Source organism: Amblyomma americanum, chromosome 1 (assembly GCF_052857255.1).
Source record: "Amblyomma americanum isolate KBUSLIRL-KWMA chromosome 1, ASM5285725v1, whole genome shotgun sequence".
NCBI lineage: Eukaryota > Metazoa > Arthropoda > Arachnida > Ixodida > Ixodidae > Amblyomma > Amblyomma americanum.
Window position 1 is genome coordinate 158,336,977 of NC_135497.1, and position 22,369 is coordinate 158,359,345.

The window sequence follows — 22,369 nt, forward strand, 5'->3', positions numbered from 1 at the left end:
TGCAGTGCGATATTAGTTTTCACTTTGGTTCATGCAGTACTGCACATTAGCTTTTGACCATGATATGCAATTCTAGACTTTGATTCTGACGTTCAACTATGCATATATACTAACGAAAACTTGGCAGTTATTTGTGCCATGACTGATTATTGCAACAGAAGTCATGTTATTTCTGTGCTTATTGCTGGCTATATATATATTATTAAATGATTGTAGCTAACATATGCAATGTACATGGCTTAAACTGCAAACAATCTTGTTCAGCATGTGATCTTCACCGGGGAAAACGTTACATACTATCACCACTGCTTATAAAATATGTTAATAAAATAGGAGACACACAAGGAGTAATAACTGGGGGAAAAAAATGAATGCGGCTTACAATTGAGAACAAGGCAGCTGTGGATGTTACAGGACAACTTAGTGGCCTAATTAAGTTTGCAGGCTAGGTGAAAAAAAAAATCATTACCTTAAGTTCTCTGTACTCTTCCTTAACATCTTCCATGTCTGCGTCTGTATTCAGCTTATCCACCAGCAGGTTGTAGTCTGCCATTTCGCCTTGCAGTTCTTTCAACTCGGCAGCCAAAGCTTCTGCTTTCTTTTCATACGACGAGTAAGTAGCTTGCTCTTGTGCAAGTGATTCATTTTCGCGCTGGAGACGATTAGTCTCCGCGTTCAGTTCAGCCATTTTTGCTCTCAGCAAGCCAATAAAATAAGTTTTGTCTTGGACGTGTCTTTGCGAAGATTTTAACCCAGTTTTTGGGGCTACAAGGCCGTGCTGAGTCACGGGCCGATCCAGGATGTTCATCTGCGAGAGCATCGCAGTTGGAGGACCTGTGCGCGTGCTGGGTCGCCCGCTGAGGCGGCTAACCGAACCTAAGAGGCTGCTGCGTTGTGTGGCTGCCGTGAATGAACGCATGCTAGGAGATGGAGGCCTATTAGAGGTCGACGTTGTCGGTCGTGAGTCCATCCTCCTGGAGCCAGATTGCGCAGTGCAGACAGCTGGATGTGCAGGGAGTTAAGTACAGCTTTTTACACACGTTCTGCGTTCCGCAGAAAGCTCGCGCCTGGAAGTGTTTCGTGTGTGCGCGCAGTTGCCATAGGAACAGTCCATTACATGAGCTCTCAATTTTCCATGCATCGCAGAGTTTTTAACCAGTCAGACTAAGTTTAGCACACTAGCTAAAGATCTTACTGGTTAAGCTATCGCACTCCAAGAAAATTCAAAAGGGAAATTTGAATTTCGCTTTTTAAATTTGGGCGATAATTCTGGATGGTTCTGCTGGTTGCTAAAATAAGGCTAATAGATTCTACCGCTATCCATTTCTATTGTCAAGTGAAAAAAACAAAATGCTGCAAAGCGCGACTTGTGAAATTAGACAGCAGAACAAGGTTTCTGCGAACCATCGCATCGCTCAGTGGAAACACGGAAACATGGGAATGCATGGGAAGCACTGATCTCCAACTTCGCTCTGAGATCAGTCCAGTGCCTCGCTGATCAGTCATTCCTCCATGGGTATGTTGGTTGTCGGCTGGAGGTGCGTTTTAGTAACGTTCCGCTTCACGTGTGGTTGGTGTGGTTGCAGCAGTTTGTAGCGGACCTCGCACAGCTTTGGTGCTTGACAGTCAGTCTAACCTCTTGGAAACCATGGGAAAAAAGGACAAAAAGAAAGGCAAGGGTGCGGAAAAAACCATCGCCAAAACGGAGAAAAAAGCAGTGCAAAAGCTGAAAAAGGAACTGGCTGCAAAGGGCGAGGTACTGTACGAGTCGCGTATTAAGCCGCATTGCATGTCTTTCGCTGACAATCTTAGGCAGTTGTTATTCTTTACTTTCCAGGAAGACATTGAGAAGATGATCTCACAGTTTGTCGAAGAAGATCGTAAAAGACTAGCTGTAACTGAAGAGCTCGTGGGACCTCCCTCCTGTAGGTACTGAACTTGCTCGTTTCGTAGAATATAGTTGGCTGTGGTGTGCTTCGCTAAGGTTGACATTCGTGTGTATCTTCGTATTTCTTTTGTTTTTTACTGTAGGAGTGGTGCTACATTGTGTGTACACCCTGAAAAAGATCAGCTTTTACTTTTCGGCGGAGAATACTTCAACGGGCAAAAGGTAATGATGTACCCACAGTTCAAAATGCCTGCAGTTTCAAGGGTTGTTGCCCCGTACAGCACTGCAAGGCTATATTGGCGCAATTCGCCAAAGACTTGCAGATTTGGCACTTATAAAAATCCCAAGTTAAAGCTAAATGATATCTCGCAAGTACGGTACCACACCGTTTGCACGTAATGTTGACTGCACGTAACGTGTGTTGATGTCGGACCGCTGTGATTCAGCACCTCTCATTCTAACATCGATGACGACTTAAACGTAATGAAGCAGTTCTTGGTTACCAAACTAACAGTTGAAAAGAAAAGAAATCTTGAGCTAACAAGAAAGCAACAGATGGAAGCCGGTCACACGTAAAGCATCCACTGCAGTGAAGTCGGCAGTTATGTTTGCTGATGTTATGCTTAAATGTGCCAGTATAAGCCTTCAGACTTACCATACAGCTTGGGACACAAGATAAAATACCTGCTGCTTTTTAATGGTCCTGATTTCTGAAGCTCTCTAGAACCTTGATGGTATTGTGTCTATGGAGAAACTTCAGCCCTGGCACCCCTGCCTCAAAATATGACTGCACATATGGCTTTACTTTCGATCTTTCATAGTGATTTGTACAAAGTTTGTTATATTTAAAGTAACACAAATTGTTCCAACCCATGAAAGTGGAATTTCAATTTGGAACCTTGATATTGTAATAAGGAACGTCTTGCAAAGCACTGCATTGCGAACAACCAGCGGTAAAGTCCAGGTACAGTCCAAAGCACGCACGAGGGACGGAGTGTTCGGCACTTCTCATCGTCTTCTTCGTTAAGCGCCAGTTTCTGATGATTCCAAAGCCGAAGGCCAGTCTTACAATTTCCCCCGGGCGAAAAGGCGCCATCCTGGCGGCCTAGGGCAATGTGGCGACGGCAGGGTCGTAGTATGGTTTGAGGCGGGTCGTGTCGACAACGGTGCGGCCTCGGCGACAATGATCAGGGGAAATAGGGCAAATAGGCGGTTGTCTTGTGTGCGCCAGGGGTTAAGTGGCTGCGTCTGTGATTGGGGGCGGGCAACTGGACGCTAAGGTGGGGTTGCAGGTTGCTGGGGTTCAAACTGCCGGGCAGGTGGCCTGTAGACAGGGGAAGCAGGTGAAGGCTGCGACCGCACCACGGCATCGGCGTACTTCAGAGGCGCCGCGATCAGGGGTGGCTGAGGAGGAGGTGGCAGGACTTCAGCAACCTGCTCCTCAATGACATGCTGTAGGTTGGGAGTGAGCGATGGTGCAGGCATAGGCGGGCAGGCACACAAAGATAGCTGGTGTGCGACTTCCTCACGTACAAACTGCTGGATGCGCTGGAGGAGCAATGGTTGGTCCAGAGCACCGTCCTGTGGGAGAGCCAAGCTGGAAAGTGTAGCCTCCTGATAGCCAGCACGCCGGGTAGAAAGGCGCTGTTTGCGCAGCTCATCGAAGCTTTGGCAGTAGCCGATGACACCGGAGACAGTCTGGGGATCTTTGGCGACGAGCATCTGGAAGGCATCATCCTCAATGCATTTCATAATATGTCTGATCTTGTTGGCCTCGCTCATAGAAGGGTTGACACGCTTGCAGAGGTTGACGACATCTTCTATATAACTGGTGAATCTTTCACCTGTTTGCTGGGCTCGACTTCGCAAGCATTGCTCGGCGCAAAGCTTACGCACTGCGAGGCGGCCAAAGACTTCTGTCAGACTGGTTTTGAGAGCTGCCCAGTTTGAGATGTCAGCCTCGTGGTTTCGAAACCAGAGATTGGCTACGTCGCTCAAATAAAAGATAACGTTAGTGAGCTTCACGCTATCGTCCCACTTATTGTATGCGCTTACGCGTTCATAGGAGGCCAACCAATCCTCCACATCCGTGTCATCTGTGCCGCTGAACATGGCCGGGTCACGCTGCCACGCGGCGCCGGAACAGAAGACGGCCGACGGAAGCAGTGAAGCGGTTTGGGTGACGGTCTCGGGCATTGCAGAGGCGGTAGGCAATGGGCGGGTGTGAAGTTCCAGGGCAAGGGGATCGTTGGCACCTCCGCCGCTTGTAATAAGGAACGTCTTGCAAAGCACTGCGTCACGAACAACCAGCGGTACAGTCCAGGTACAGACCAGAGGCAGTGGTCAGTCCAGAGCACGCACGAGGGACGGAGTGTTCGGCGCTTCTCGTCGTCGTCTTCGTTAAGCGCCAGCCTCTGAAGATTCCAAAGCAGAAGGCCAGTCTTACAATATTATTGTGGATAATTCTGAACCATGAAATTTGAAAACATGAGAATGCCATTTTTTTCTTCTTAAGCAGCATTGCAGTGGTGCAACCAGAACAGATAGAAATTGTGAAAACTGCATGTTGATAAAAATAAGACTTTTATATTATTTAGCATTGTAACAGAACATTTAACATTGCGAAGTGTCTCTTGTACACTAATGGGTGTACGGATTAATATTTAGGGCATCAGTTCGGTCTATATGATATGCTCAAACAAGCATACTATTCAAAATTTAGATTTCTTCCTGTGTTATGCAGCTGGATTGCTGTAAGCATCACAAAGTTTTTAAATTGCATTTTTAGATATTTTTATGAGCCATCAGAGAGTTAGTGCAAAATTCTTCTTTCATCAGCAGATGGAATAGAATTGTCCTGCTTTGCTTCAATGCAACAAGCCTCATTTGTATCAGTGCAGTGGCTTCCTGTGAGAGTTTTTATGCATGACAGATTTAGGCGGGAAATTCAGCTAGAATTACAATCAAGGGATAGCTTCCTTCTAATTACAGTACATTTGATGATGGTAGGCGTTGTTGGTGATTGACATGTTTTTTGCACCCAGCGAATTTTTCTTTGCATTTTATTTCCAGACATTTATGTACAATGAGCTTTATGTGTACAACATCAAGAAGAACAACTGGCTTCTTGTAAAAACCCCAAACCTTCCACCACCGCGATGTGCTCACCAGGTAACTTTTGCATCTAATATGTGAATGTTTGAATTCATATGAGCTGTAATTTCAAAAAAGCCTTTGTAACCTCTATGCTATGCATGATATGGGCATCACATTGCAATATTCCTAGTTGCCACTTGTAGAATGGGTCATGAATTGTAAGAGGACTTTCTAAATTGTTTTGTCCTACTTAGAAGGGTATCCACTGTTACACAGCACCGAGTCAGCGTAGCTCTGAATCGAAAGAGTGATTTACTCAGCTGCATGTGTGTTGTGGGAGAGGACTGCAATCTGGGCCTCTTGTCTGAAAATTCCTGTCCACACTCGTCTCATATATTCAGGCTGTGATGGTGCCTCAAGGAGGGGGTCAGATGTGGCTCTTTGGGGGAGAGTTTGCCAGCCCAACTCGATCCCAGTTTTATCACTACAAGGACTTGTGGGTCTACCATGTGGTGAGCAGGAGCTGGGAACACGTGAATGCACCCGGAGGGCCCAGCTCGCGCAGCGGCCATCGCATGGTGCATGTGGGCCGTCAGCTGCTGCTTTTTGGTGGCTTCCACGAGAGTGTCAGGTCAGCTGCTCAGCCTTGCTTCTCACTGATAAGATAATTTGCATGCCAACTGCACTTACCTATTGGCATTTGTGCTGATGAACTAAATATTTTTATGGGCATTGAATGCATGAGAATTCCTGAACAGATATATATAAACAGAGTTTTGTATTGAAATGTAAACAGTAAATATGGCCTTTTTGTGCGTATTTCAGTGGCCTCATTTTGCTTGCTTTGGGTATTTACTACCCCCGTCATGTTTTTTTATTTGGGAACAGTACGGAAGACGTAGATGAAAGGGAGATAAACACAGGATGAGCACTGTTTATCTTCCTCTCATTTACATTTTTCGCACTGTTCCCTAATAATGTGTCATCAAATTGCCCGTCTAGCAACAGTGTTGAACATTTTCTTTTTGTACTGAGTGGCGAAGTATGAATGTTTTATGTAAGCATTTCTTTTGAGAACGTGGCATGTCGTCCGGCCGGCAAGGCTGCAAGAGTCTGTGGCTGCTTTCTTTGAGTCCTTGTGATCATTTTATAGAATATTGTGTAGCTTTATTTCATTGCATCAATGTGAGCATAGTCATGGTGTTTACAAATATTTGGATGCTGGCATTTGCACTTGGGCTTGGGATTTTGACCATGACCATGCTATGCGTCATTAAAGCACAGTTGAGAGGTGCCTTTCACACAAATTAACTTCTTAAAGTTTCCATCTCGGAAAAGAGCTGATTCAAATTGGGGAGAGCACGTTGAAGCCAGTAGAGGTTCATTAGTACTGGCATTTTTTGAAGAGACCCTGAACCACCCTTTGAGCATGGCAAGACAGCATAAACACGTCCTGTGGGTCGAGTACATTGATGTAAATAGCTTCGTCTAGTTACGTTGTCCTTAGTGACACCTAGTGATAATAAGCTCTCTTTCCTTCTTTACTGCAGTGCATGCAAAACCACCAAGTACAAGGCTGGCAGCGGCAGTAAGGAAGGAAAGAGCTTATTAAGTGCATGCAAAACCCCTGTATTTGGTGAAATTGGGAAACAAAACAATAGCTGTATGGTGCACTCACTGGCCACTGTGCCAGCAAATTGGCAGGCATGGTGGCAAGAGGATGAGGGCAGGCACGTTCAAGCAGGCTTGAGACGATGAGAGTCGCATGCTGCAAAAAATGGCGGATTTGTGTAATTAGGCCAAATGAGAATGAGGTGCGCTAACACTTCAGTTTTCACTTCAGTTCCAGTGTTCAGACCTAGTGTTCACTGATGGCAGATAGTGATAATGGGTTAATGCCCATATATGCGGAATTTGTCATTTTCTCCTTTGCATTCATAGATCCTTGGGAGTCCTCATACCACTCCTCGTGGAGTGGTGCAGTAGTTAAGCGATGCGCCACTGCCCTTCTGTGGCAGGTGTTTCCATTGGAGGGACTTGGGTTGAATTGAGACTCTGGTTGCTCAGGAAGGTTGTTGTTTCCAAGCCACCTCTCGCGATTAATTGAACTGCCACCTGCCACAGTGGGCATTCTGCTAGTGTGTGTGTGTGTGTGCGTGCGTGTGTGCAAACACGCATGCACTCCTGGGCAGGTCACCCACAGCCCGGTGGGCAGGTGGCAGGTTGACCACCACCTGGCGAGCAGGTGAGTAGCCTGTCACAAAGCAGGCTTCAAGCAAACAAACTAACAAACTAACAGGATGGCTAAATGTGCTAAATGCGGGGAATGCTGAGTATAAGTGCTAACGCACTAAAAGTGCATCATTTTTAAATATTAATGTTGTCATATAAGGTTAACATCTCGCAAAAAATTTCCGGCTTCTCTGCCATGAGATTTCCTGATTGGTTGAGAGAGGTCATGTGACCTTGTCACATCATCACAACCTGCCCACCGGGCTATGGGCAAACTGCCTACTGTGGCGGGTGGCAGTTAAATTAGTGATTCGTTGAGAGATGCCATGTGACCTTGCAATGTCATTGCAGCCTGGCCACCATGGCACATGGCAGCCTGCTCACTGGGTTGTGAGCTACATGCCCCCCGTGGCACTGTGCGTGGGCCTTAAGGGAGCTCGGGAAGAGCAACCTTGGTCTTACAAACCCCATTGGTGGCTGTTTTTGAAACAGCCATCTGTTGGGGCAGTGTCACATCACTTAACTGCTGGACCAGTGCTCCACTTGTGGTATGAGAAATCCCCGTGATCTTTGAGTGCAGTTGAGAGGGTCGTGACATCATCAACGCCCCATGACCGCCTGTGGACGAATCATAGGGCACTGCCAAATTTGAAAATCTGAGGACCCCCAAAATATTGAAGTTTGCCCATGCTCAAAAATTCCAAAGGACATCCAAAATTTTGGGAGTAGGCCCACCCCAGAAAATGGATTAAGGTAGATTAGTGCGCATTAGTATTATATGGTATGATGGGTAGGATTAGTGTAATCCCACATAATCAAGTGGAAGTTATACTTGAACATTCTAGAAGGTGATGACTTGTGTATACCATATAAAGGCAATGAAACCGGTTTCAGCTATAGTTTTGTCGGGAAAATTTCAAGAGGAACTTTAGGCATTCAGTCTAGACACCATAGCAGGCAACCTAAATGTTGTCACATTTCTTCTTTAAAGGGGCTCTGTAGCACCTTCCAAGGAGAGCACATCAACTCGCTCAATCACCACATTGTGTTGTCATGAAAACCTGAGCCAAATAATACGCTTCTACACGCAGCAGAGGGCCCAGAATCATGCGCGAAAGTTGGTGAGCCCTTTCCGTCGAGTTTTTCATGGTCGCAACCTCCTCCATCGCTGGCTATTGGTTATATTCTTTCGGAAGTCAGGCAGCTACCATGGTCGCCGCCAGTAAGCCGCGTCGCTCCAGCAAGCCAGGAAGCTCCGCCCCCTGGTGTGGGGCCGGTGGAGGAGCGCCGATGTTCCAGCGTGCAAAGAGTGACGAGAGGAGAGAAAAAGGCGCGAAGACACTGAAATTAAAATTTGGCTACAGATAACTCAGCTTCTACAAAACACATTAAAAAATTCTTTCTGGACTATATTCGTGAAGCGGTGTGCTTTTAACATCCCAGGCATACCACAACTTTATTAGAGCCCCTTTCAGAGCCCCTTTAAGAATGTGGTTAAGAAGGCCCCCAAGTTTTTGAGGACTGTTGTTTCAACAAATTTTGTTTATTAATATGAGTAGAGCATGGGATTTTAGTACAAGTGAGCATATTTGGTGTGCATATCTCGTGCTGATGACACCTGAACAATTGACCAGTGGAAGGAGCACAGGGGCCTCTGTGTGTATCTCATCGTTGGTGCGTAGCCATGCCCATGGCTGTGAATTCATTTTATCTTGCTGGTGGGAAACTGCTAGAAAGGCTGCTGCTATAAGAAAGTCAAAAAGAGCCTGGCTTTGTGTCCCATTTGTCAGCGCTGCTGCACACTATGCAGGAGACAGTAACCCATGTTTAAATGTCGGTCAAGGGCCCTTTTTAGTATCGTATTAAGTGAAGTTAATCAAGAAAATTGTTTATTAATAAACATTAAATGGAAAAAGTTCTTATGCACAAATAGCTGCATTTAAAATAGTCAATATATGTTAACTACTATATTTGAACGGGATATCTCTCTTTAGACCGCAGCTAGAAGCCTGCCCAACTTCTTCCATTTTCTATATTGTGATGAGAGGGAGTATAGATTAATGAAAAGAGCAGGGTGTGGAAGGTCAATTTTATGTGCAGTTGGTTACGGTTGTGCCTTATGGGCCAGCACTTAGTGTTTTACAAAAGCTTTCTAATGCTGCAATGCTTCACAGTTATGCTGGCATCTTGTCCTCTGTATTTTCACGTTCTCGACCATACACTTGTCTTCCTAGATCCACTGAGTCATTAGTTTCTTCCATCAGTCATCTGCAATGTTACATGAAACAGCAATTAGACTGCAGTGCCTTGTTGCGTCAGTTGTCAGGTGCACTTGAAGAACAAAACATATTGTGACGAAGAAGACGACGAACTGTGCAGTGGCATGGGCAGGAGTGCTCACACTAGGCCAGCAGCTATTAAAATTGCCTCATTGCCATCAATCATTGTGTCTCTTTCTTCAGCTGGCCACCACGTAACATTTGGTGGAGACGCCGGGGATCATCGACATCCTGGTCCAGGAGCTTCAGCGTCCTATGTCAGCCATGGTCGTCGGCCGTGAGTTCTTGGCCTGCGTCACTCGGCCTTGCCCCAGCCTTTCAGACCCGAAACGACCTCACCGTTGTTCCCCCCCGCCCCGTCCCCTGCCCAGACCACTCAACACGATGAACTGAACTCGACGCAAGGACCTGACCTACCGACCCCACCCACCCGAGACGCCGCTTACATCGGAAGACACCGTTCCCCTGCCCAGGCCGTTCAGCGCGTCCTGGGGTCTCGACCATCGGCTCCTGGCGACCTGCGGCCCGGAAGCTTCGTAGACCAGGATTCATTCAACCATCTCATTTATCGTGGCGGCCAGCACCTCACCACTTCCTCGTTCCTGTCCAACCATTCTCTTAATCCCGTAGCCACTTCGCGTGTCTCTTTGTCACAGATCGCGACGATCGCTCGGTGGCCCCGAGTAGTGTGATGAAGAAGACTGCAAACTGTGCGGTGGCGCGAGCAAGAGCGCTCGCGCTAGGCCAGCGGCCATTAAAATCACCTCATTGCCATCGATCATCGCGTCTCTTTCTTCAGCTGGCCGCCACATAACAATATTATAAGAATTTTTGTGATGAGTCTCGACTTGAAGGAAAACGCGTGTTTTTGATTTAAAGGAACATGGTGCTCTTAAATTTTTTGTGTTGCCATGCAGCTGGAGTGCATAGAGTGAGACACTGGGTTATGTTGGTAGATTACCCTTCATGGCATCTTAGCATTATTTTTTTGAGTAAAGAGATGGTTTTGTGGCAGGGAAAAGAGCGAAGGAAAATCCTGATTTTATTCCCCAGTTCAGTCAGTCACCCTTGCACTGTGGTTGCAGCTACACCATTTTTGCGATGTACTAGCTTCCACTGCTTTGAGTGAATTGGAAGGTGTCACAGATGGAGGAAGGAAGGTTGCTCAGACAGACACAGCTGTCTTTCAAGCAATCGGGATACCATGCCAGAACATGGTAAAAGCAGAAGGGGTTGAAACTGTGCTGTGCATTTCACAAAGACGCTTTTGTGATGATGGACCTCATTTTTGCCCCTGGAGTTTGAACTCTTGCCAAGGACACTGGATTGAGCTTCACTGATTTTATTTCACCAAAATGCTTCTGAGTATTCACAAAGCATCAGTTATTATGTGTGTTACAAGAATGAGTTGTCGTGCTAGCAATGGTGCTAGCAGCACGTGATAGAATGAGTTAACCTCACTATTAAAACGCTTATCCTAGCTGCAAATAGCAGTGCACATTCTTAGCTTCCAAGCTATCAGAATTGCACACACATGAACCCATGAAATGTAGCATTGTAAATTTGTAAGGCCTTTTTCTGGTAGCCCTTGGTTGGAAAATGGAAGTAGCAATGTAGGATTGTAATGTAGAGGATGATCGTTAAAAGTTACGCAGGGATGACCAACTTATTTAGCCACCACTTAAACAAGGAGCACGGAAGTGCCATTGGGAAAACAGCGAATAGCAAAACGCATGAAAAATACCTAGCAAGGTAGGGCTATGATGTTGGCAGCTCGCATACTCTGCGTCTCCGCCTGATAGCAACAGAAAAATTTCGTTTCCAGAGGCTGCTCATCCGGCATGTGAAGGAAAATGCCTCAGGGGGGGGTATAGTAGATAAGTGTGACGAAAGCCCTTTATGGTGACAGGTTTAATTCCACTGTTAAAAATTTTGTAGCCACATGTCTAGGGACTCCGGAACTTTTTTTTTTTTTTGAGGGGGGGGGGAGGCAAGACTTCGAGCTTATTTTGTTATTTATTTATTTAATGCTTATTTGTGTAGTAAATTTTATATTTATATTTTATTTTTTGATGTTCACAGGTTGATACAAACTGTCGCGTTGTGGTAACGACACTCCAGCCAGCGCCTCCTCTATTTTTACAATGCCAGTTTGCCCGCTTCGCAATGGGAGCCGCCGGTACGCCCCACTTCAGTTAGTAGCCGCGCTGCGGCGCTACCCAGATGGTTGAACTGCTTGCGTCATGCGTGCCTACGGTCACTCGGTGCTTGCATTATCTGTCCGGCTCCTATGCAACAGACCTACACCACGCGGCTGTCAGATTCCTGCTTCGTACCCCTTCTTGCGTAGCTCTCAATTCATCCGCGGTGCAGCGCTTTTTCTAATGACAATAGGCTGGAGCAGCAGCTTTGCTCGCCGTTTGCAGAGGTGTGCTCAGGCGTTCGCTCTGCCTATCACTTGAGAATGCTGTTCCTTGCCAGACGAATAGAGCGTTGTAAGTTGTTACGTTTGTTCGTTTCGTGGCACCATGATTAACGAAAATTGTTTGGCACGGATAAATGGTGTGGTCCGCGACGCTGACGAGGTGTCCTCGCAGCAGCACTAAAATGGCACCAGTTAATTATGGCTGCTGCTTTAAGTTTTGTGTGAAGTGTGGGAAATTTTAAGCTCGTTAGTAGGAAAGAGGGGGACGTACACGTGCATTTATTTGCATATATATTTACAACTCTTTACAGCAATAGCATATACAATACTTTGCATGTGTCTGCTGCTATATACATTACAACTTTGTTTTATAGCCATTTACATTTCTAGAATTTGTGTATTTGCTTGTATTGACACTTATTTACAGACATAAGAAATATGCATTGTAGCGCAACCACATTTGTACGCTCGAGGAGGACAAAGCATCTCGTGCGCGAACGGAACATAACAACAGCGAACGAAACAAAACACACCTAACGCCCGTCTGGTCAACCAGTTCGTACGCCTTCGTGTGTTTGATCGCCCTCTCCTGAGCTCGTTGCAGTTCAAGAAGCACTCTGCTTCGTGGCCCCCACAACTATGCTCCCTGCGGCCCGCGTTGTCATCCATACTGACGCCCTTCAAGTAGTCCGGTTGCTGCGACATGTTAGCCGCTGCCCAGGGATATCTCAGGACATCCACCGGCTCGCGGCATGCATTTCGCAGCCAGTATGTATTGAGTGGGTCCCACGGGATCTGCTAACCTCTCAAAGCCAGGCAGATTTAGCGACCTGCCTCGTGACTCCAGGCTCATCATTGCCTCGGCTCCTTCATTTGGACAACTTTACCCTCTTTACATCAAGAAAGGAACTCCTCCGGCGCCACACACGTGCTCTCATTCCTCCGTGTGCGGTAATTCTCCCTCGCAGTCTTACCCATGCAGAGGAGGTTGCGCTTAGGAGGATCCGGGTGGGATTGCCCTCACACCTGCCGTCGTTCGGAAGTGGCCTCAATACCGAGATTTCTTTCCTCGGCCTGTGTGTCCGATATGTAAACACGAGAACATTGAAACCGATATTCGCAACTTACTGTGGGACTGCCTTGCTCTCAAGCCTACAAGGATCCGGCACCTGAAGGTAGCGGGTCTTTCACCGAGCGACCCTCCTGCTTCATATATTGCCGGTACGCAGGGACCATACCATCGCTCTCTACCGGACTTAATAAAATCAGCTAGCCTTTTTTCATTAATTTAATCATTACTACATCTTTCATCACACCTGCGCCCATCATTGATGCCCTGTGGCAATAAATCTCGCTTAAAAAAAAAAAAGAACTGATGACTCGATGGCGGCGATAGCCACAAGCGTGCTCGGCGGTCATCGAAATGAAAGCCTGCAGTTCTTGGCCATTCTCAGTTTAAAGCTGGCAAGGAACTTTCTAGATAAAGAACCAAAAGCAGCTACAACAATATTGAAAAATGTGGAAGCATTTGCACGTGGCCACGATCAATGATAAGTCTGGTCGCATCTCGCATTACAAACCAAAATGTTAAAGCCACATGCCGGTTGTTTTGAGTGCGAACGAACAAACAGTGCAGATTCACGGCTATATGAAACGAAATGGGAAGCCTTGTAGATGGGAAGCTTTATGCAGGAGGAGTGATCATGTGCATTAAAAGGTTTGTGCATAGTCTGTTTAAATTCTGCTAATCACGATCATGTACACGGGTCAGACACTCGACTTCTGTTGGGACATGACTGGTTTAGGTTACTCATATACGAAATGCTTTACATCTGGCTACGAAGCCAAGTAGCTCACTGTGATTTGCATTAAAAGAGTCCTAGAACGGAAGTGTTTCAATTGCCAGAAATGTGATCCTAGTGTAAGCAGTTGGAGACAAGGGGGGGGGGGGGGCTGCTTTCTCTGGAAAGCAGCCCCCCCCCCCCCTGTACCAGGGCCCCTGCACATGTCCCAGGGGTGATGATTGACAACTGCCAAGGAATAACAACTTTTCAGCAATAGGGCAGTCAGGGGCCCTTCAAAATATGGTGTAGCTGTAAGTTCTTGTATTTTTATTTCTGTAGGAAAATTTAAATTCAGCTTGATTTGCATTTTTATCCTCGACGGTTTGGTAGTCTTGGCGAATTGTGACTGGCCACATTGTATGTGAAGTGAGCTGGTTCCCGAGTTCAGCATTGGACAGGTACCTCTTCAATTTTACATTATTTTTTGGCCTAATAAAACTGTTCTCAGTAAAAGTGATATATCTTTAATCTCAGAATGCTAGACATTCAATCTTAATGCTTGTATTTTGTGTGTCTTCAAATTGTTTGTGCTGCTCCACAATAGCGAAACAATGCAACCTTGTGCTTTCTGCTTTTATGTTGACAGGGACTATCGTTACTTCAATGATCTGTACTTGTTTGACTTGGATCACCGAGTGTGGACCAAAGTGGAATGCAGCAACTCTGGTCCTTCACCACGTTCTGGCTGCCAGCTGCTGCCGGTAGCTGAGGGAAAGGTTCTCCTGTACGGTGGTTACTCGCGTGAAAAGGTCAAGAAAGATCTGGACCAGGGAAAGGCGCACACTGACATGTTCCTTCTCCAAGCTGATGGTGAGTTCTCAGTGCTCAACATTGCTGCAGACTGCTGGCAGAGGTGGAGCCTTGCCTGCTTCCTGGTTGCTTCGATTTGTTCAGCACCAGTGTTTTACAGTGTGCAAGTATTAGGTGCGCACAAGAGAAACATAGTTTACCGTGATTTTGAATGCTGTCCAAGGAGCCACTCTGCATTTCCACCCACATAGGGTGAGGTCAAGGTGCACTTGCCGCAATTATTTTGACGTCACCGAACCCACTGGTTGTTCACAGGAACAGCCACTGTTTTTCGGCGATGCTGATGTCATCAGAAATGTAGTAGTCCAGGTGGTTGGCCGGTTAACTGACATCATGGTGCACTTCAGCGCTGGTGCTGACTGAGTCCGAAAGTGATGGTACAAAATAGTTTGTAATTATTAACACTGTGCACTGGTGTTTTGAGCTCATTTTCACGATTAATAGGCCTGTAGGCCTCTTTCTAGGCAAAAAAAAACACCAAAAAGCTTTGTGTCTGTACCCCTTTAATTTTGTAAAAGAGTTTGCTAAGATTTTTATTGTAGCTATCAGTGAAGGCGTCCTCTTTGTGACATAGGATCAGCTGATTTCATTTCTGGTTTTATTGCGAAAGCAATACTACTCCAGGTCTAACCGCTCGTCGCGTATGCCGTGGCCCCCCCAGACCCGGCGCTGCGCTTAGCAGGTGGTGTGACGTCAACTCTCTCCGCTGCTATGATGACGCGTGACGTCAGCTTGCTCCCCGCCGCAGCTAGAAGGGAGCCGCTCGTCGCGTGTGCCGTGGCCTTCGAGCCGGCGCCGCACATAACAGGTGGTTTCTTCGTTGATATGACGACCTCCTCGCCTTGCGCTCGCTCCATGGCTGCTTCACTGGGATATATAGCGGTGCGCTACGCGTTGGTTGATCAGTCTCGCCATGGAAGTTACCGGCGAAGAGTCTATATCTGAATCTAGTTGCTCTACTGCTTCGGAACAGTTAAATTCTAAGGCGAAAGCTAAGCAAGCTAGGAAGAATGAGAGAAAGAGGTTGCAATGTGCCCAGGAAACAGGAACAACGAGAAGAACGATTGCGAAAACGACGAGAAGCCGAAGCAGCTAAGCGAGCGAGCCACTTTAGAAAATGAGTCTAGTCGTGCTAGACGGAATGAAACTGAGATGACGGCGTGCCGAGGAAATAGAAGAACAACGGGCCGAACGTCTTGAAAAGCGGAGGAGGGAAAATGTGTGTTTCTACTGAAGAACCTGTGCAAATAAGTGACTCAGTTGGCATCAGCTACACGCGAATTCCATCGCCGCTTTCGCAATTCAACCAGGTTTAACCAGAGCTAAACCACAGCCAATTTTTTCTGTAGTCAGCATTCAAATATCACTGGATAATGGCATAAGGAGAGAAAAGCCTGCAATTTGGTAGCTTTTACTTGAATGCAACCCTATAGCCATTGGTCCCATACATGGAAAGGTGTTGTGCTAAGTTATTTCTGTTAGCATTGACTAAATGACATTAAGGAAATTTAAGCCGTTGAGAAAATGTAATGCATAATGTAGTTTATGCAGTGACCCCACCCTTGCACCAATTGCGTCAAACTGCTCCAAACCAGATAAGATGTGCCATACTGATAAAAATTGGGAAAATTGCACCAAACTACTGCGGACTCGCTGCTTTCGAAATGGGTGGCGACTTGCACGAGCTATCCGGGCAAAAATAATCTTTTCCGCTGCCATTTAAAAATGTTAAGGTCCGTTGAAGCCCACTTATAACGATCATGATTATCACGTGGCATTCATTCCATATGTCCCAAATTTTGTAGTAAATGGGCTCACAAAAACTAATGTCGCGACGCTGACTTCCGTGGTGTACTTTTTATGACATATGCGCGAGCCACCTTCAGTCTGGCGAAGTTTTGGGGCACCCATTTCTCTCTCGCTTAGAAAGCGCCAACCCCACACGCGTCCAGATGGAGACTGATCGACGTCCTGAGGCTTGCTTGTCCTTAGAACGTACCTTTCGTCGGCACAGTTCCGACTGACTGGCCGGTTAGGCCTAAGTTGTCAAATGATCAAAGGTTGAGTTTAATTATGATGCAAATATCATTTGGTAGTATAATTCATTTGTGCAGATATGCCGACTTATGCGAATATGGCACATTGCCTCTGCCAGAATATGGTCTTTGCCGAGTGCTGATGAGCGAGAGCTCGTAGGAAGAGCCCGTACTGACGCTATGGTACAGCGGTGACGTGGAGACAGCATTGCACGCTGTGCAGTCATATTTTTGGGTAAAATTAGTGGAAGTTACTCTTGTAAAGTCAGCTTGTGAGAATCTCCGAGGTAGCGTGGCTTGTGCCGAAAATGGCAGCGAAGTTCGCTCCCCCAGTCCACTTTAGGCTAAGATGCAGTTGCAGAGGTGCGACGGTAAGCTTTTTTCAGCTGTGTAATGCTTCATCTCAATTCCAAGTGATTCGCGACCAGTGTGTGCAGCTCGGGTGGCATCTAGCGGTACTGACAAATGCGCTAAAAAAAAATAATATAGCCAGCAGTTCGGTTGAAGCACTATCAAATCTTTTATTGCCTGTGCTGTGAAATAGCACGCATATTTTTCTGTTTTAGGGGTGGGAGGGTGATAGGGAAGGACAAAAAACGTTGACAATGCATTACGTTAGTGTCTGGCTCCACTTCATATCTGTCCTCCGAGATTCACAGCGGAGTGTCTGCGAGTCAGGGCATTGCTGGTCTCACGTGGAGGATTTTTTCTTGCTTTCTGTGGCATACATGCAATGCCCATCATTTTACGTTGTGCACGGAAAATTTTTTGTTCTTATGTATGTACGTTCGCGATGAAGATGGCAGCTGCGCGGCCTGTTCCTGCATGTAGACTTCCAGTGCCTGCGTCTTCATTGCAACCCAGCACTGCGTCCGGAGGCATTCGCTCTATCCAAGGCGGAGTACAGTAGCCGTAATGCGCATTTTAGTGCCGCGTTGATGTCATTTGTACTTGGCCAGCGTTAGTTGTAAATGGGCACAACTACAACGAGTTGCTTTATTTGCACTCTGCCATTCATTTCAAATGTGCAACATAGTGACCCCGGCACTCCATTATTTGTTTTCAAAAATGTTCTAGCTCTACCGGCTTAGTGCATTAATCAGCGAAAGCTCTTATAGCTTTGGTTTAGCCATGTAGCCCTGCATTTGGTCGTGGAATCTACATAGTCGGCCATAATAGAGAGCCTAGCCTTACTAATGCAAATTAGCGCAATCTGCTCTGGCCACCTGTTGGCTCTCTCGTCCCTCTCACAGATGCCCTCTCCCATTTTGCCACCTGCCAAGCGTGGCAGTTGGCAATCAAATTGCATTAAATTATATTCCATTAACTTAAATTAATTATCCAAGTAATTAAGGTCTTATAGCAGAGATTCCACAGAAGAATGCAGGGCTATATGGCTAAACCAAAGCTATAATGCTTTCTTCAGGAACTTCAGAGCAGGGGGCCATGCTTCAATTTTAAGGTGCTATTAATGTAAACCACAGTCGGGCTGAGCTAGTTTGATTCATAGCCATTCGTAAAGCATTTAATTTGCGTAACCTAAATCAATCATGTCCCAACAGAGGTCATTTGATTGACTGACCCCTGTTCATGAGCATGATTAGCAGAATTGGAACAGACCGTGCGCAAACGTTTTTAATGTAGTCGATTACTCCTCGTTGATTACTCTTCATGAAGCTGCCCATTTCAATTTAAGTTTTATATGCGTCAACAAATACACTTCTGAACACTGAAATATAAGAAGTTCAACAATACAGTAAATAAAACATGGAATAACTGAACAAACTCGAAGTCCTGCCTCTCCACTGAAAAAAAAAGTTCTGGAGTCCTTGGCTTTCGCTGTAAAGTGAAGCGTTATACTACATAATGCAACATTAGTGCAGGTTTTATGCACATTCCAGACAGAATTGTCAAAGATGATGCTTCAGCCAGCACAGGAACTGATCTAGACTGGTCTGGCTCACAAGGATATGGAGGCGACTGTTAATTGCTTCTAAGTGAGCAAGCACGAGTGTGCAAGGAAATGGGACAGAACTGGCTGACATAAATGAAAAATCTGAGGGGTTTTAATGTGGAGGAGGTTTAAAACAGCCTTTTCAGCTTTGTAAAGAAAAGTGGAGAACCATATATCAGCACATTTGAGCTGCTGTGCTTGTGATTGTATGCAAAGTATGTGCTCTTCAAGTAAACATTGTGTGATATATTTGGCAAAGATATCTCCTCTTCAAATATACCTGAAAACATTTCAGGTGTAGCACATCTTTTCATCACACTCGAATTCTTTTAGCAGCATTATTTGCCAACCTAAGGGATTTGGAAATTGAAAGCTACATGTTTTCTAAATCAATTGTTGTTTTGCTCCAAACTGCTGCTCCAGATTGGAAAATTTAGTGCTCTAGACTGCTCGTAAATTGGTGTTCCTGTGCTCCAAAGTGCTCCAAATTGCATTTCACCTGTAGCAACACTGTTTGTGGATAAGTTTCACATGCTGTTAGTGAGCTGCTGATCATTAAACAGAATGCTGCATCTAGCAGTGTTATGTAGTTCTTAGACCTGACTACCTCTTGAGTTTGGCCATAAGTGCTGGCATTTCACATAATTGGCCATGTTAAACACTTTCTGCACTGTTTGCACTCAGTTTTGTGAATGGTAGGCTCACAATAGAGCCTAAAGTAATGTAGATGTCGCTATGAAAGATTACTTTCAGAGATGCACTCACAAAGCTAATACCAGTTGGTCATTTTTTTTGTTGCTGACAGATGCTTCATTTCTCAAGTTCATAGTTTCAGTATGTGACTTCAAGTGCCTAATTCTTTTGCTATGCCCTAGCTGTGAAGACAGTGAGCCAAAATGAAACCAGTTGGGAGTGCTGCAACTAAGAAACGAGAATGCATGCTGCTATACATGTTCATGTCAAAAATGTACAAATTAGCTTGTTTTAACCATGGCACAGAGAAATGCATCAAATAACTGCAGATAAGCAGAGCTTGTTCGTGGCCCGAAAGTGCCTGGGAAACACTTGTTGATGAATGTGGCACTTGCCTCAGTGGTGGTTGACCTTGATTGCACGTGCCTCGTATAATTTTTGAAAACTGCTGATTTGTATGAACTTGCAGCTTTGAGATACTGTGCAGTGGTAAGTGGGCGCCTGTAAAGGGACTCCTTATTTGCAGTGCATAGCCCTGGTAGGTGGAAGTGGTCCACAGTGAAGCAGTCAGGCTGCCGGCCAAGTCCTCGAAGTGGCATGTCGGTGGCTGTCCAGCCACAAGGCTGCCGAGCCTATTTCTTTGGAGGCGTCCAAGATCAGGAGGAGGAGGAAACCCTGGTTGGCCACTTCTTTAATGACTTGCTGTGCCTTGACATGGACAGGGGTTTCTGGCGGCCAGTTACATTGCGCGCCTCTGGGGAAAAGAGTGATGCACAACTGGGCGATGGTGGCACCAAGGAGGAAGGGCCACATGAGGACTTGCATAAGCTCCACATCGATGAACCTGTAAGTATGGTGCTACTTAAGGCAGCATTTAAGGATTTGAACTACCGAGTGCCGCAGCAGCTGATATATGCACTCCGCTGGCAGCTGTGCCCGCTTGCCTGTCTCAGTTATAGTATTTCCGGCTCTGCCTGAACCAAAAATAGTTCACCTTGAGAGTGCTTATTGATCTTTTAAGGCAGTTAATTCATCGCCCATGTCCTAGTATAAGAAGAGACCATCAAATGTTTCTAGTGAGCAAGAACACTGTTTCATGCAGGTTTCCAAGACACCATTTGATTCTGTCTTCAAGTGATTTGAACCAGTTTTACACAGCCAGCAGCAATGAAATTAATAGAGCTGACAATATGACTGCTGTGATGGTTTGGTTTTATGAGGCTTAATGTCCCAAAGCAACTCAGGCTATGAAGGACTGCTATGATTGTTTGGTAAAATAAAGTTGCCTTGAGATGTGCCTGCTAGAGTGGCATTTTGGGAACACAGCACAGGTGACAAGGGTAAACCATCAGAAGGTGAGAATCAGGACTAGCACAAACCTACTAAGTTTATTTTTCTAAAACACAACAAATGCACTTTTTATTTGCCCTAGTTCTTTGCACAAAATCAGCCTGTTGGACCAGTTGGCTCTAGTGGAGATTCTGATATAGAGTGATGCTGGAGCTTTAAAGCATTGTTCTTTACTGAAACACTTTTTCAGGTTGTGACATCAGATGATGGCGTCTTCACTGTTAAGATTGGGCTATCAAAGGAAAAAACAACTGATGCCATGAGTCAGGAAGCTGCAACTTCAGAAGCACCTAAGGAATCCTTCATTCCAGTCCCTCGTATGGGCAGTTGCTTGGCCATCAAGCATGGGATCTTCTACTTGTACGGTGGAATGTTTGAAGACAATGACCGGCAGTTCACACTTTCTGACATGTATGCACTCGACTTGCACAAGTTGGACAAATGGAAGGTGCTTGTTCCATTGGATCCACAAATGCAGGAATGGCTGGGGTCAGATGACTCCGATTCAGAGTCTGAAGACATGGAGGTAGATGAAGAGGGTGATGATGAGAGTGAAGATGGTGGGGCATGTGCCTCTGCTGGCTCTTAGAAGTAAGCATTTTGGGTTTTCTGTGTGTACATACAAATAAATGGCAATACAGCAGTGCCTACACTGAGATGTGCCTACTTTGCAACAAATATGCATTGACCTCTAAAAAACAGTTTTACAGCAATAGCTGTGTGGCCTACACTCACAGGATTTCATGTCAGGTGTGTCATTTCGCTTGGTGCCGCAGAACTTTCAAGCTCTTAGCAGTTGTTCCGTGAAGCACTGTGTGAGGAGAAATGGAGTACCTTACGTGACAGTTACCATACTTTTCCTTACCTCACAACCACCTCGCAATGATCCGCGATCGCATTTCTGTGGAAGCGAAACTATGTGACGTCCCCAGGTGGTCAAAATTTATCTGGAGCAGTCTACTACAACGCCTCTTTCTCTCTTCCTTCCTTCTCAGCGTGGTTTGGGCTTCTAAGAAATCAGGCAGTTACGGCATCTGTCCTGTCCTCAAAAGCAATTTAACCAAATTTGAGCTTGAGTGCCTGAGTGCAAGGGTTGTGCTTGGCATGGCAATTATTGCGCCTTTCCTCTCATTTAATTCTTGCAACAATAAGAGTGACGCTGCCTGAGTGCACAGTTGCAATCAAAGTAGTGTGGTTACCATGAAAATTCTGCACTGGCAACAGTGGCAGCAGTAAGTGCATGTGTACATGGCGATGGTGCGTCAAAGTTTGATGCCACAGAAGTCACCAAAGTGGCCTAAAGGGAGGCCCCACTGCAGGTAATAAAGTGGGCCCTAAAAAGTACCCTATTGCAGTAGAGCATCCTACTATCATAAAGGGCCGGGCGTCTATTTTTGTTACTTCGTCACGCATTTGTTGATCAAAGGTAGCAAATGAAGGTGAGTGACATGGCTGCAGTAATAGTAGCTGTGTTTAAATGTAGCTATGTCCTAATTTTTACTCGGAACCATAGTGCTGGCCCTTTGCCAAAAATAAAAAGTGCAGTAAATGACCTTGCAATGGTAGGTGAGACAGTCGAATAATCCAGAATTTGTTCATGCTGCGTTTTGGTTGTGATATACACGCCCTACAATGCAGTGAACTGTAACGTAGGTAAGGAGGCATGTGCTGCGTCTTGGGAAGTTTATAATTATATACATTTTGTTTCTGTTAATCTGACTGCATGGGCCTGCTGAAACCAGTTTTTGCTTTGTTGAGGTCT

At 45.8% G+C, this 22,369-nt stretch overlaps 2 protein-coding genes across 6 annotated transcripts in view; one reads left to right on the forward strand and one right to left on the reverse strand.

Moving 5' to 3' along the window:
- LOC144114041 (intraflagellar transport protein 74 homolog) overlaps positions 1-1,527 on the reverse strand; it is a 42,309-nt gene extending 40,782 nt beyond the window's left edge. For all 4 annotated transcript variants that reach the window (XM_077647486.1, XM_077647484.1, XM_077647485.1 and 1 more), the window contains exon 1: positions 470-1,527. In XM_077647486.1, the coding sequence (XP_077503612.1) occupies positions 470-970 (501 nt within the window). In that variant the 5' untranslated portion in view covers positions 971-1,527. The remainder of the gene's footprint in view (positions 1-469) is intronic.
- On the forward strand, positions 1,524-21,263 carry LOC144114040 (kelch domain-containing protein 4). 2 transcript variants are annotated; one of them, XM_077647481.1, is made up of 8 exons: positions 1,524-1,756; positions 1,838-1,929; positions 2,032-2,110; positions 4,961-5,059; positions 5,386-5,615; positions 14,351-14,574; positions 19,784-20,103; positions 20,798-21,263. In XM_077647481.1, the coding sequence occupies exons 1-8, from the start codon at positions 1,649-1,651 to the stop codon at positions 21,194-21,196; spliced, it is 1,551 nt and encodes a 516-aa protein (XP_077503607.1). In that variant the 5' UTR covers positions 1,524-1,648; the 3' UTR covers positions 21,197-21,263. The 2 variants fall into 2 exon arrangements, with proteins under 2 accessions (XP_077503607.1, XP_077503608.1); XM_077647482.1 differs by lacking the exon at positions 1,524-1,756 and having other exon boundaries at positions 1,901-1,925.
- Positions 21,264-22,369: the final 1,106 nt, after the last annotated feature.

Excerpts from the sequence above, each read along its gene's own strand:
- LOC144114040 (XM_077647481.1), top strand. The coding sequence starts at position 1,649 with ATGGGAAAAAAGGACAAAAAGAAAGGCAAGGGTGCGGAAAAAACCATC. Across the intron at positions 1,757-1,837 it reads AACTGGCTGCAAAGGGCGAG|GAAGACATTGAGAAGATGAT; the intron begins GTACTGTACGAG and ends TTTACTTTCCAG. Across the intron at positions 5,060-5,385 it reads CACCGCGATGTGCTCACCAG|GCTGTGATGGTGCCTCAAGG; the intron begins GTAACTTTTGCA and ends TCATATATTCAG.